Below are 15,117 nucleotides of genomic sequence, written 5' to 3'. Positions count from 1 at the left end.
TGTTAACCGGATTACCAATAATTTTAATTGATTATTAATAAATTTTTAATTCTCATTTTCTCCGTGTGGATTTTCCTTTTCTGGTGCCTTCTCCTATCGGAGGTTGGCTATCATGAGGTCTCTCTTCACATTGCAGGCTGCAGCACGGAACAACTACACCGCGACGTGTAACGCCTTCCGTTAATAAAATATAATCAAGTTGATAAACCTTCCATCAAATCAAAAAATTCATTGAAAACTTCAGTAAAAAAATCACAAATTCATAATATTTTATTCAACATTAAAAATTAAGTAAGAAAATCCCTTAAAAATAATAATGGATACTGATAATATCTAGGGTTGGCACAAGCGAAGCTTCCATGGCTATCTCTGCTCCCAGGAGTCCAGTGGAGGGCACGCCCTGCCCCTCTTGGCTAACTGGTGACAGAGATTGGGTGACCCAACAATGTTTCCCAGGAACACACTGAGGAGATAGAACTCCTTGTTCTTGTCAGGGGAGCGTTTGTATTGACTGAAATAAACAAACAAAAAACTAATTAAACAAATCATTTTGTAATTGATGGCTTTAAGATGGAAACGGAACATACAAAAAAATTTACAGATAGATGAAATGCCAAAACGATTTAGTGAAAAAATAACTTTGCCAAGTTTGCCACTGAAAATTAAATTCTTACTCAGTTTTCGGCGTGGAAAATCACAAGCTGAAAATCAAATCAAATCTTTACGAAAAAATTGATGACCAACGTTTTTATACCATGAAAATGATTACTTTCATACTAAAATTCATAATGTCTAATACTCATTACGAAATACATCATTATGTTATGAGATAACAGAAATCCGTTACGCTAGGACACGCACTAGAATGGTTGCGTTCATAAAGTGAGAATCTTCCGTGCTAGGCGATCGCTCAAGATCTCTTTTAGGAGCACGAATAATAAATTCAAGGACCCTCTCAAGATTAATCTATCTTTCAATAACTTTTGGAACAATTTAGTAATCAATTCTGTGAGGTTCTTCATTACTTTGCGCAATATCGCCCACAACCGTAAATGGTTTTCTCTCTGCAAAAACCTGCGGTCATGAAAATTTCTTCAGTCTCTCCGGAATGTCTAGGTAAACGCAACTATTTTCAGCTACCGACGTAATTTCGAACAGTGATTTGTTTTTGGGGTATTATGCTGTGTTTCGCTACCTCCTTCTTTAGCCAACGTTTCGTAGGGCATTGCAGTGTCCATCATCAGGGCAGATGTGTAATCTGAGGTTGACGTGATGCTCCCCCACAAATATTAAGTTGTTTTACATCAAAATTTGCAGAGCTAAAGTGGGAAATCCAACAGTAAAAATAATCATTCTTGGAATTTATAATTAAAAAAAAAACATAAGTTTATTTTAAGCTAATTACGTAGATGCTGAAAATAAATATGATATTTTGATATCGGGGTTCTCGGTAAAATTAATCGCTTTAGCAAAAAATAAATCAGATAAGACACCTGTTTGCTCTCGACCTATAACAAGTAGATATATCTACTTATTAATGGCATATCGCCATTTCAGTGAAATGTACGTTTAGACAAATTGTTAATTCATTTGTAATATGTTGATATGTTCGCAGTCAATTGCTTGGAATCAATAGGTGACACATTACACTTTTCGCATCATGGCTTAGCTTATTTCACCAATGGGAAGGTACAATGTGGTCTGTCACGGGCATTATGCACAAAACTTTCGAGCAGTGAATATAAATTGCTGTGCGTGTAATGGTATTTTGCCCCCGATCAAACGGTTCGATCACGTGGCGTGGAAACCAGTCACTTTGAACGGTTTTTATTGAATTGAAGGTTTTCTACGTACCTTTTGTAACTCAGTCGTAAGATTCAAAGTCCAGAAAGATAACCATTACTCCAAGGACTCGCCGAAGATAAGAATAAAATCACCAACAGATATTCTGATTATGGCCAATGTTTTCTTATTCTTCTTCTGATACTCTCTCATATCGGAGATTAAAATATGCATATCATATCAGGGCAATGTTCAACATGGAGAATTCAGCCGGGAGTTGGCTATAATAGATAGATACCTAGTTATTTTTATTGCGTTAGTCCCAAAAAACGAAGATTTTCGTAATTCGCCGAACTTCAGAAAAGCTGTCGAAAAAGTAAAACAAATTTACAGAATTATATTGATGAAGAAATCATCAAAAAGTAGAAGAAATTAAATATCTAAGTGTTATTATAGACTCAAAGCTGAACTTCTAAAAAAATTCAGACTACACGATTAAAGCAAAAAAAAATCTTGGTAGAATCAGAAACATAATAAATAAAGAAACACGTAAAATAATATACAATGCAATCATGTCATCATACTGTCAATGAAGAGAAAGGAAAAAATGCAAATACTGCAAATTAAAGCAATGACAATAATAGATTAAAAGAACTTGGCATTCTCAGACTGTAAAAATATTATAATTTGTTATTTCGGCTACTGGCATTATACCTAGCTCTCTTATTCAAAACTAAGGCGTATTAGATCCATCAAAGAATTTATAATGCAAAAATCAGTCATTTGAAAAACATGTAGAATTACCAAAGATTTTTTAAAATTTATATCAGTAGGATTTATGGGTCCAGTTAGGAGTTCTACGCACCGAACCCTCTGATATGAGAATATCTGGAGTCGGTGAACAATTCTCCTATTTGATCTCTGGTGAGTTGACGTGTTGTTCTTGTATTTATTATGCTTATATAATGCACTTGCGTAGTGTTGATTGACTAGATGATAATTTGTGGAAAAGTGTGTGGAAGGGTTTAGTTTTTCCTGTGGGAAAGATTTAACCCGGACATAAAGTCGGAAAAAAAAATTATCTTGAAGGAGCTAAATTTTATGATAGTGAAACAAACTATATATTTCAATGTATTTATTTTTATACAAAAAATGAACATAAGGATGATGTCTGAGGAAGTTAAATGAAAAATAAATTACACAAGATATACGGACACGGGACGAGACATGCAAAGCAAATTAGATTGCCAACAAGGAAGAATCAAGCGCCTAGAAATCTCTGATGTACCAGGCCATCCAACTTTACAAAAAAATACCCAATGAAATTACTGGGATTGAAAATATTATTAATAAAAAAAAGAAAGTATGTCTACTTCAAATATTGACATTTTGTTTGTGATTTAGTTTGTGTTTAAATTTAAAATATTTATAGATATATTATGTTTGCCAAATAATGTTAAATTATGTAAATATATGTTTCTAAAATTATTAGCACACACGACGATTTATCTAACTTAAAATTAATAAATAAAACAATAAATTTAGTGACCGCATTTTTTTCAGGCCTTAATAATTGTTTCATTTAGTAATACAGATTTTAATCACAGATCACACCTTGTTTAGGAAAGACACATTTAGGTCACGCATACCCAATTTCTACCGATTTATAACAAGGTTTTGGTTAAATCTATTAGTTTTTAAGTCCCAAAAATATGCTTTTTTTAAAGATAATATCCATACGTTTGCTAGGCCGAAACGTTGATTAAATGAAATTCCCTCTATTGAAACAAATTGTGAAGTAAGTTCCGAAAATTATTGAAAACCCGTTTTGTTCTGTTATTTAATATGCTATAGACATGAAAAAATCATCTTTAAATGCAACTAAAGCATTTTTCGAAAGATTTTTGCTCTATGTCAAAGAGTCGTGTTTTATTAAATATTTTCAGCATTTTGGCTTAATTTTTATCGTTTTTTTATATTAGCGCGCTCCCTCTAACATTCGTATTTACATATACCCCTTTCAAACCATTTTTGAACGCTTACCACGGAGCTAAGATAACTCAACTGATAATAGGTACACTCAGAATGAGATTCGTGAAATACGTAGTTCAAATACAGGCAGAAGCCACACCTTGTTGCAGGTACGATTGTACTCCCCCCAGTCGTTCCAGACTGTTCAGATATATTTGTTGATAGCCAACCTTCGTAGGAAATGAATAGGGAAATCACATTGGTAAATCGGAAGTAAAACTTGCGGAATTGGTACCATAAACAGCTTGATTACTTTATGGTTTTCTTCAAACCGCACATAAACAGCTTTTCGATTAAGTGTACTCTCTCTTTATAGATTGTAATCATTCTGAATAGAGGTAACACATTACTATAGCCCGTTCGTGATTTACGCATTAAAAAGAAAACAGGAAATTAATTTAATGTTTCCATAAATACGTTACAACAATTTACCTATCGAAATTAACGTTATCACAAAAAATTTAGGTACCTCTCGTTAAAATAAAATTTGTTTGTAAACTGGCCTCCCTCGATACAGGAAATCTCTAGTGAGGGCATAATAAATCTATTTAGATATTATATATATAATTTTACGTACATGAAGGAGTAGCAGACGTCGAGCGGACGGCGTTTGTTTTGATTATTATACAAATCTAAAGTTTTATTCCGATGCATACTTGACCTTCAAAACAAGAGGAAGGTCACTATCTACGTGAAATTTAAAAAAAAACTCTGCGGAAAGCCCAGCCAAAGCAGAAGACTTCAGCTAGTAAAAAAAAGATAAATAAATTTTGAAATTTTTGAAATTTAATCAAAGCTAATTTTGTGTGCTAACACTGTGTCGTAACGTGAATTGTAGAAAATTTTCTGAATATTTTATTACTGACTTTGGTAATGATTACACATACACCTATCAGCATTCTGAAAAAATATGATTATGCGTATAATTTAATCGGCGGTTTGCTATTAAGATAGTACCCTTGACTGAGTTTTGGAACCTGTTTTCTAAAGAACCGAATTTATTGAAACGAATGAGCTAAATAAGTAATAAATAAGTTTATTTCGATGACACCGACAGAAAATAACCACTTTTAAATATAAAAAAGTTACAAATAATGCTAATACTAGTGATATAGGTCAACAGTATTGTTTACAATTTAACATTTGAGTCTGACGCTAACGCGAAGAGAAAACCGCAAGGCTTGCGTTATAGTATCAATTATAATGATCATTCGGTGTTAATTAAGTAACCAATCATTACGTCGTTTCATTGCAGGGGTAGACAGAGACAAACAACAACGTCTTGCTTCATTCATATTCATACATCGTCTCATACATACCATTCTGTTATTCTGTCACTTGACGTGGCCCGATTCGAGTACGTCAGTTCGATTCAGTTTTAAGGGGACTAGCACAGTGAAATCGATAACTTGCACTGTTGGTATCCAGACCGATGTTGATAAGGCAATAAATCAGAATTCGACATACGCTGATAATTCTGGCGCATCTCTCTATGAATTTACATTCCTTAACGTCAGACGGCTACTTACACGTATTAACTTTTATATACATTGCCAGTCCGCATGTAATTTCTTTACACTAAAAAGGGAGTTAATTAATTCATGAATTTATCAGAACAATCATAACTAACAACTTTTGTTTGTCGATGCTGGAACTGAATCAATTGATTGCGTCTTAGATTAATTAATTAAGTCTATGTATCATACATACGATTTCTTTCAGATCTTAGAGCTTAGTTAGGGCACCCCCATTGATTAATAAGCCAGTTGTATTGCATAAGGAACGACATTATCCAAAAAGTCGTGCATATTGACTGCTTATCCGACACCTTGGGGGGAGGGTTAAAAGCAGCGGCTGACGACTGACCGACTGACGAAATCATATTCTGACCGTGTTCGAATATATCGCTATCTGATAATTTGAATATAGACGACGAATTTTGTCAATATCGTATTCACATATAGGGCTTTATCAATCGTCGATGCTAGACCTTCAGGCTCGATTCTCGACCAAGTCATTCTACTCGGACAACGAGTGGTTCGACCCACCTGTTTGTTCGTGTGGAATGACTTTTGACGTTTGGCGTACGTAATTATGTACCTTCGACGAGACTCAAAAAAAAATAATGTCGACCAATGTATGTACTTTCGACGGCGATTTCGAGCGGCTTGGATTGGAGAATCAATAATCAGAGCGTCCCCGACTACTTCTAACATTCACATTCGTCACATATTCTCTTTACACTTGTTTCTTTGTTCAGTTGCTCTACATGCCCAAACAATCTTACTCATTACGATTATATCAACCTTGGTGCTGATATATTGTTATAATAGGGCTCACCATTTTGCACAATGTTGATAATGGAGGATTAACATAAATTTCCAAGTAACACAATATCTTATAATTGAATATTATTACAATATTTTTTAAGCCCACCGATACAATCTAAAATAAAACCATACGTGTCAGACGATCTCCAACATAGCACATCCAAATTAATTATCATTATCATTTTCCGATAAATACTGTTATTTCTCCTGATTTCTTCAACAATAATTTCTACGTGGTTGCACATGACTCGGAATTATATATCTGTATACCTATACTTAAAATACTTTCTTTTATTGCCTGCTAGTTTCTTCAACTGCGTGCGTAACATCTTGATGGTACTTAATAAAACGAAAATACGCATTTAAGGCAAAGCTTAATGCTAAATCACTATTTTGTTTAATCTTTATAAAGAATTGGTGTACAATATGAATACCAAAAAATATGCTTCAGATAAATTGAAGGTTTTTCTATCGTTTGACTTGAGAAGAATACATATAAAAAAGTAAATAACTCAATAAAAAATGTAAATGTAAACTAGTAAAAAAATTTTTTTTTCAATATAACTGTATGAACGCGTAAAGGATTTTTTTTTAAGAATACAGTATTATAGCTAAGATTATCTGTGACAGTTTCACTTGATTAACTTTTTTGCTTTCTGATGAAATTATTTACAAAATAAATAAAAACCAGTTTTGTGTATGAAATCGAACGTTTCTAGATTCCGTTTGTCAAGCGATTTTAATGCCTATTATATACAATATAAGGTATATCAATAATATACTCATTTTTGGCTTGTAGCTTCCTCTTAAACAGCATATTGACGCAGTTTCATTTTTTTAAGTGAACTAAACCTTTTCGTGGCTGCTTTAAACCATGTACCTAAACAAAACAGAGAAAATATCCAATGCAATTTAAAAATAATGTACATATTTAATATTTATATTCAGCAGTTAGGTGCGGTCATATTCAATAACGGTAATGCTGTGAGAATTCTTATTATGCGTGTTCACCTCTCCAGATATTGGCACGAAAGATATTTATGTACAATGTACACGTGAATATTCTTAAACACAAATAAATCGCATGGCATGCGTAATTATCTCATTGCTGTCCTATGGTAGGATAAAAAAATGGGTATAATAAACAGCTGGAGTCACCGCCTCATGATGTGAGAAATTGATTGCAATACACCAGGACGAAATACGTCATCTATGGTGAGATGGTGATATTTGCGAGCACGGTCATAATATGATTACGATAGACGGTAGACCAAAGCCGCTGCGGCCTCCATAAGGAAATCTGTCGATTATAATGGCGTTCGTTATGCAAAATAACTGGCATATTAATTAATGGAGGTGAAATAAATTAGCTCGTAGAATTAAAAGAAATCGTATGCCCGGTCCATATAATATAGAAACAAAAGTTGTTAGTTATGATATCTATAGCAATAATTATTTTTTTTTAAACTTCCGATTTTATTGTCCGGGTTAAATCTTCCCCATAGGAAAAACTAAACCCTTCCACACACTTTTCCACAAATGATCATCTAGTCAATCAACACTATGCAAGTGCATTATATAAGCAAAATAAATACAAAACAATACAAGAACAACACGTCAACTCACCAGAGATCAAATGGGAAAATAATTCACCGACTCCAGATATTTTCATATCAGAGGGTTCGGCTCGATAGAACTTCTAACAGGGCCTATAAATCCTACTGATCCCTCAACATAAATATTTAAAAAAAAATTTCGTTATCCTACATGTATTCAAAATGACCGACTTTTGCATCTTTATATATAAATTTTGTTGATAGATCTAATACGCCTAAAATTTTAATGAGAGAACTAGGTATAATGCCAGTAGCCGAAATAACGAATGGTAATATTTGTATAGTCTGAGAACGCCAAATTCTTTTTATTATTATTAGTAATAATAATTATTAGTAACAATTATTATTATTATAGACATCATGCTCTAACTCCATGTATATTGTCAAAAAGTACATACGGACTGCCAATATGTATTAAAGTAATTATTTTAATAGTGCTAGAATCCAGAATCTGTGAGGTAAAAATCGTTATAATAAGCCAAATTATATGACGAGAATGGTACATTTTCGAAGTTTTTTTTTCTTCATGTTTTGTTGTAATTGTGTCTTGTCGTAGCTCGGCGACAGCGGAATTCGGCACTCCCACGCCATATCTCCTAGTGTTTCGATTCTCTACGAGGTACCCTCTACTAATTGTTGGAACACCTCTGTTATTCCGAATTTTTGATACATTTGAAATCTAAAATATCATTAATGGTGGTGTAAAAAAGATGATTTTACTCAATAAAGTCAAGAAATGTAACTTCAATTTATTGCAACTTAAAATTCAGGTTTCAATCATACCAGATCACTTAGTTGGAATGGTTTCGTAATCTATATTCTGTACTCTAGCTCTAGAGGTCTAGAACTAGAGTGGTTTTGCTGAGAAATTGCAAAGGAAAAGCTGACACAGACAGCGGGTACTGATGATCCAATTTGATGCGAATGAAAATCAGACATGTGAAATCGTTTGCTGGTTGACAAAGTAAGAACTAAGAACACAATCTACGTTCAGGTTAATGAGCATTTAATCGAAGTCTAATTATAACCAGAAGGTAATCTGTTTGCATGATGAAGCTAAGATTCCCGAACGAAGAGCTATTGCATGCCTTTTCGACAAATCTTTTCCTTAACAAATTGTGTAAGAAAATTTGAATGAGATTGTTCCTTTTTAAAGCAGATCTTCAGAAACGCAGAGGGACGCTGGTTTTGTAAATAGACTCATAGATAAATATTCTTGTAGCATCATCACAGGTACAAAGATGTTGATGTTGTTGTAGCTGAAAACGATTTTTTATTTTTTTTCGAAAAATCGATTTTTGTATGCAAATTTCCAGGAAATCCGTGCGGCGCTCGTTTAAACTGAAATTTTCTAAAAATCTTCATACAAAAAATCGATTTTTCGAAAAAAAAATCGGGAATGCCATTTTTTATAACATTATCACTCTAGTACACCCACAAGTCACGAGCCACCACTGATTAAAACTACAATATTTTTTATTCCTCACTGATTAATTTCATGAAGCGCTACGGTTAAGGAAGGGTCTGAAATGAATCCTTTTGGTATTCCTGCCAAAAATATCTGAAGCTCCTCCGGTGAACGTCAAATTCAACACTTAGGACGGGTAATTTCACAGAATTTTAACAATTCATCAAATTTCAAAGTTAAAATTTAAATACTGTGAAAGTTCTATTCAAGTTTAGTTATTATTAAATGACGGGCCGGTTGTTTCACAGTACCTACTTGGATAGTAACATAACTTGAATATTAACGTAGATTCTAAAAGACATTTTTTTTTTTAAATAAGGAAGAAGAAGGCATTGTAATTATGAATATACCTCAGAACAGTTTCCCAATCGATGCGTCCCGTTCTTCTCTGTTCTTTGGACTTCTGCGCATAGTGGGCACAGATCCTCTCATATATGCACACATTCTCCCCCATCTCAGCTATTAGTTTCTTCTCAGCATCTGCTACATCCAGCTGATCTTGGCTCTCGTCGTACGGTCCAGCTATGGCGGCCCTGCGCACGCGTCGTTTATATGTATCTGAAATTATTTTTAGCATAAAATTAATATTCAGTTTCATAATTCTGAGAAACAGTTTATTGACTTGTGTCCATACTGTCTACGTATTCAGTTTCAACAGTTATGAAATGTTTTTTTACGTTGTCACTTCGATTATGTCGGATAAGACATAATGTTCGTAAATTTGCATAATAATGTTTTTTTATGACGTAGAATAAGTAATTCACTACTGAAAACTGTTTTTTATGATATATTGTTGAAATTCTCTCTATTGTCAATATTTATGTTACTAAAACTTTCATTAGGCATGTTGCAAAACGTAGTATTTAACAGAAACACCTCTACAAACTCCCGTAAATTCAAAGAACAAATATTACGAAAATTATTTTTTCGTGATTTCAGATTTTGCTGAAATTCACGTAAATGTTAAGCAATAACTTACTGATCATTGAAACAATGATTATTCACTACCCAAGATCACGCCGAAATATTTCCTCATAAATCAACATTGGCGTGCCGTAGATATAAACCTGCGTATTACGTATGTCAAATGTTGAAATTAAAAGGATAGAAAAGGCTTAAGCTAGGGACAGACAGGCTCATTAGCAACACGTAAGCATGCGTTTATTGAGCAATTATAACTTAGTGACATGTGTGTGTAAAACATTAAGTATTAAGCGTGCTCATTAGAGCATGCTTACAAATCAACAGCCGGTTGTTTTGTGAGCATGCTACTGGATGGGGCGGGTGCAAGAGGGTGTGTCCTTAGCATTTCTGAACAGATTTGCTTATAGGTATACTAGTATCGATTATTGTAGGGAACTGACATTATTTTGATTATTTGTATTTTATTGCAAAGCTTCCATTTCGGCCGAGAGATTCAGTGTCTAAAATAGCACAATAGTGTTCAATTATTTGCTTTGAACAAACTTATTCAAGAGTATACTTTAATAAAAGTGCTCGATAAGCATGCTTATTTATAAGCACGTACGTCCGTACCTTAAATCAAGAATTTTGGTATATGTAGTAAGGAAAAATCGGATAAATAACACTATTTCATTAAACTTAACCATCACATTTTTCTACACAATATTCTATAATCGGTACATCATATTGAATGGTATACTTTGATCGGAAGTAAGATATTTTTAATCAGCTTTATTATCTGAACTACAAAAAAAAATGTTTTACCGAGTTTCCCTTTTTAGAGGACAATTAAGTGGGGCACTATAATTTTATGCATTCGAGTAGAAAATACACAATTCATGCATAATAGTACGTACATTCAAGGTTGTTTATAATTCAGATCAAAATAATTACAAGTATACATTACCAATTTAATTTTGTTGGAATAACTTTGTTTGAACAACTTTTAAAGGTTGTATTCATCGATGTAATATTTAATACTTATAAATCTATTTATAAAATCTGGCCTATTATTAACATTAGCTTGAAATTATTAATTATTTAAATTAACGCACTTCCCGACATCCGTTAAAGCTGAAACACTTTTGACATTTTACTGCGTTTCTCTGAAATTTGATGATTTACAGCAATCAGCATACGAAATAAACAATCTGGAATACACGAAATAAACAAATATACAATCGGGAATACACGATATAAACAAATATACAATCGGGAATACACGATATAAACAAATATACAATCGGCAATACATGAAATATACAATCGGGAGTTGGAAAGGTTAATTTGGCTTTATTAGTATAATATTATTCTTTAATGTATTAGGTTTATAATTAAAGTTCAGAGCAGCATTCATTTGGTTTAAAATCGGAACAAACGTGGAAATTATCATTGACAAATGGAGTCATTTACTTCAGTTAAGTAATAATGTGAATATTACGTTGACGCCGTTTCATTTGTATTTTGTTTGACGCCCAGACGGTCTTTTACATAATTTTTCTGTTTTTTTCTTCATAATACTTCATTGTAATGGGAAATGTGTGTAATTTATAAATATTTACATTTACTACGCGGCACTAACCTAACCTAACTTAACATCCCCTTTTCGTATCCATAACAAGAAATGTGACATCCGTATTATTTTTTGAGATGGTAAATAAATAATTAAAAACAACGTAATCACTTGGTTTGGAGCTGAACTGACAACAAGGCTTGTTTCATGACACAAAAGCTCACCGTTCGAGAGTTTAATAGGGATGGAATCGAATTAGGGTTCCTGCTGTTGGAATAGGTTGTCCTACAGATTATGAAATTTCGGTTAAATTGTTTTTTGTAACGATCAAGATAAGTTAAAGTCTAATTTATAAAAATAATCGATGAAAAACGTTTGCCAGTGAAAAAAATGTTATTGACCGAGCACAGCGAAGTCGTGTTTTGACTTTGCATTTCAACTGTTTATAAATTTGTTTGTGTGTTCCGTGTACTATCAATCCAGCCAAGATGTTAGCAGTGTTTTATAGTACCTTTTTACTATACTATTGGGACCTTTACGAGCTGTCAAGTCGGAGTAATCAATATTACGCGAAGTTAACTATTAGTTATTTGTTAATCTATTCAAGAAATATTCGATTGCATGATTGAAAAAATATTCTTAAAATTTTTTTTGCTTCACCATACACACAAAAGGTAAACCAAACGCAACGTAGGCAGGTACCTATAATTTTTTTGTGCTTTTATGGATCTTTTAGGTACTTTTTATGCTTGGTATATTTCTAAATTGTTCAACCGATTTCCTATAAAGTTAGATAATAATCAATATTAGTAGGTTCTATTTTAGGTTTTTGATTGACTGTTTTTAACATAATTGAAAATAATTTATTATTCGATCAACAACACTTTGGATTTGGTTAAAATCGTGCTTTACTGACCCTGGGCCCGTTACTAAGAGAGAACGTGTAAATCATGATTTTTTTTAAAAATTCTGTTAAATAAAATTGGGTCAACTGACAATACATAATTTGTGCAGTAAAAATAACTTTTTATTGAAACTCTAAAACTTGCGTAGTTACATCACAACATGCGTACGAAAACGCCAACCGGTTTCGGTCAACCGTTCCTCTATGATGACTTATCATTTACTTTTAGGAGGCATTTATTGTGTTGGTAATCTTCCATAGAGCGCATTCTCTCAAAAACAATAATTTACAATGCACCGGCTTTCTGTAGAAACAACTTCAAAGGATTTCAGAAGTTGTATCCGGTAGCAGTTTAGAAAGTGAAGGTAATGATATGTTCAATACGAAACGAGTAAATTATTACAGGGCAATTATGCTATACTAGTATTATTATAATGCATTCAAATATGCATAATTTTGTTCGGTTTAAAGTAGGTAGGTATCTAACTTATCATTTGTGCTAAAGTTTTAAAGAAAGGGGAGAGATTATGTAAAACTCAAGATACTCTCGAGGAAGAAATGGCACAACTAATTCAATCAAATACTAATTAAGCAAGGAGTATGTCCCAAGACAGAGTTGTGTCATAGTCTTACATCTCTACCTCTACTACAATGGCGTGATGGTTAATTATTAGGTACTTACTTAGAGAAATTGTGTTTATTTATTTTTATTTTTTTTAAATCTCCCAAACTAGGCAAATGCCCGTATCATGGTGGTAATATAATTCAAATAAGAACATATAACATATACAATAATTCAATTATATGCATATATGCAGTAAAACTAATATAAAAACAAAAATTATATGAATACAAAAATTATTTGAAAAACAAACATAATGGATTTGGGTGCCTCGGTGTTGGTAGATAAATTCTGAGACATCATGTTGGAAAACAGCAGACTCTAAATTCTGCTTTTCCAGTCCTCAAGTTCTTTGTACTCATAATATTTTCAATCTCAAAACGGGTGAGTTGTTTCATAGAATTTGAACAATTCATCAAAGTTAATTTTCATGTTTTGGTATTATTTCAGTAATTTGAACCAACTTGCCAATAATGATACATTAACATTATTTGAATAGAACACTTAGGGGAACTTTTAAATTTGACGAATCTTACATGAGATCTACTATTAGTAAACATTCTTACAGAACATCTAAATTAGATAGTGCAATATCTCTAACAATCACAATTATCTAGTTACTGTCTTCAATTAGTAAAAGCAATAAAAACAAAAATTAGTGGGCATATAAGATATAAATTAATAATTTAGTATAAAGCTTACAGCAGTCCTTCCAGTGCTTTAAATAAAACAGTAAATGCAAACTAAATATTGATTTGAAATTACAGATTTTTTCTACTCACTTGGATTCAGAGAATAAGCCAGCTTCTTCACGAAATTGGACAGCCTCACAGCCAGAATGATGACCGGAAATCCGACAAGTTGAACCGGAAGGGAAAATGAATCATCTTGGGCAACTGCAGTTTGAGGAGCTTCCATCAAGAAACACATCAGCAGCATCTGCAGTCCGATGGCAGAAAACACGGTGAAATGTGAAACTTTCATTTTCTATTCAGAATTGAACACTGCACTAAAAGCTCTCAATGCTTAAACCTTTATTAAACTCTCTCTTCGAAAACACTTCAATATCCAATCGAATAGTTGTTTTAGAGATATTACTCACTTTCTTTAACAAATTTAAATACTTTAAAACTAGTTGTTTTCATTGGAATTAGTGTTCTTATATGAAAAAAGATTTTAGATAAAAAAATTAGTAAAGTTTCTCTTTTTATGTTTTCTAAGGGCTTCAAAATTTTTAGGGGAATTATTGATAATACCAGGGATACAGAAAAATGAGAAGTATCCACACGCGAAGCTAATTCAAGAGTATCTGATCAAGCACGCTGTTAAACCAAGTCCACCAGTCTTCCAGTTGTTCTCCTTGAATCAATTAAGACATTAAATGGAAACGCAAACTGGTTTCACTAGTAGAAACTGACTAACGTGTTAGAGTCTAATTTTCAGTAATCGGAGGTATTGGAAATACTTTTGGTTTAAGTGCCTCCGTTACTTCTTGGGATCTGTAATGTTGGTTAGGTGAAAGTAAAAACTTACGTGCCAATGTTTTCGTCGGCTCAGCGGTGGTTGTCCAAAGACGTTCCGTTAAAATGGAAATTAACGTTTTTTGTGAACCAAAAAATATGTACGATTTCGAACTGACAGAAAAACATGGTTTTGATAAAATGCTAAGAAACCCTTTAGTAATGAGGAAATAAGAAAGTTTACCTTTTTTTCTTTTTTCTTACATGATGTTGATAGCTCTTGATATTTTTTTATTTATTATTGATTAGCCGAAGTCCCCGGTGTTGCCCGGGCTTTACGCAATAATATTCGAAATCAAAATTTCATCAATCTCAAATAAATAGACTAGCTGACGTGCACTCAACTTTTCTCTACTTTCTATAAATAT

General features: G+C 32.8%; 1 protein-coding gene across 1 annotated transcript; it reads right to left on the bottom strand.

Moving 5' to 3' along the window:
* Nucleotides 1-324: 324 nt before the first annotated feature.
* On the bottom strand, nt 325-14,427 carry LOC149417162 (uncharacterized). The gene is made up of 3 exons (XM_089639920.1): nt 14,012-14,427; nt 9,578-9,785; nt 325-511 (listed from the first exon to the last, which is right to left on the bottom strand). Exons 1-3 carry the CDS (start codon nt 14,211-14,213, stop codon nt 364-366), a joined length of 558 nt encoding a protein of 185 aa, XP_089496046.1. The 5' UTR covers nt 14,214-14,427; the 3' UTR covers nt 325-363.
* Between the last annotated feature and the right edge of the window lie 690 nt (nt 14,428-15,117).

The sequence above is a fragment of the Hesperophylax consimilis genome, chromosome 15 (genome assembly GCF_061612785.1).
Source record: "Hesperophylax consimilis isolate HC1 chromosome 15, BYU_Hcon_1.0, whole genome shotgun sequence".
Classification (NCBI taxonomy): domain Eukaryota; kingdom Metazoa; phylum Arthropoda; class Insecta; order Trichoptera; family Limnephilidae; genus Hesperophylax; species Hesperophylax consimilis.
The sequence above is the reverse complement of the archived record's forward strand: the minus strand, read 5'-3'. Positions and strand labels throughout refer to the sequence as shown.

Bases quoted from the DNA above. Each gene is read 5' to 3' on its own strand.
- LOC149417162 (XM_089639920.1), bottom strand. From the start codon at position 14,213: ATGAAAGTTTCACATTTCACCGTGTTTTCTGCCATCGGACTGCAGATG. The intron at 9,786-14,011 runs GTGAGTAGAAAA...AAATAATTTCAG, and splicing joins GGCTTATTCTCTGAATCCAA to ATACATATAAACGACGCGTG. The intron at 512-9,577 runs GTATATTCATAA...TGTTTATTTCAG, and splicing joins GATTGGGAAACTGTTCTGAG to TCAATACAAACGCTCCCCTG.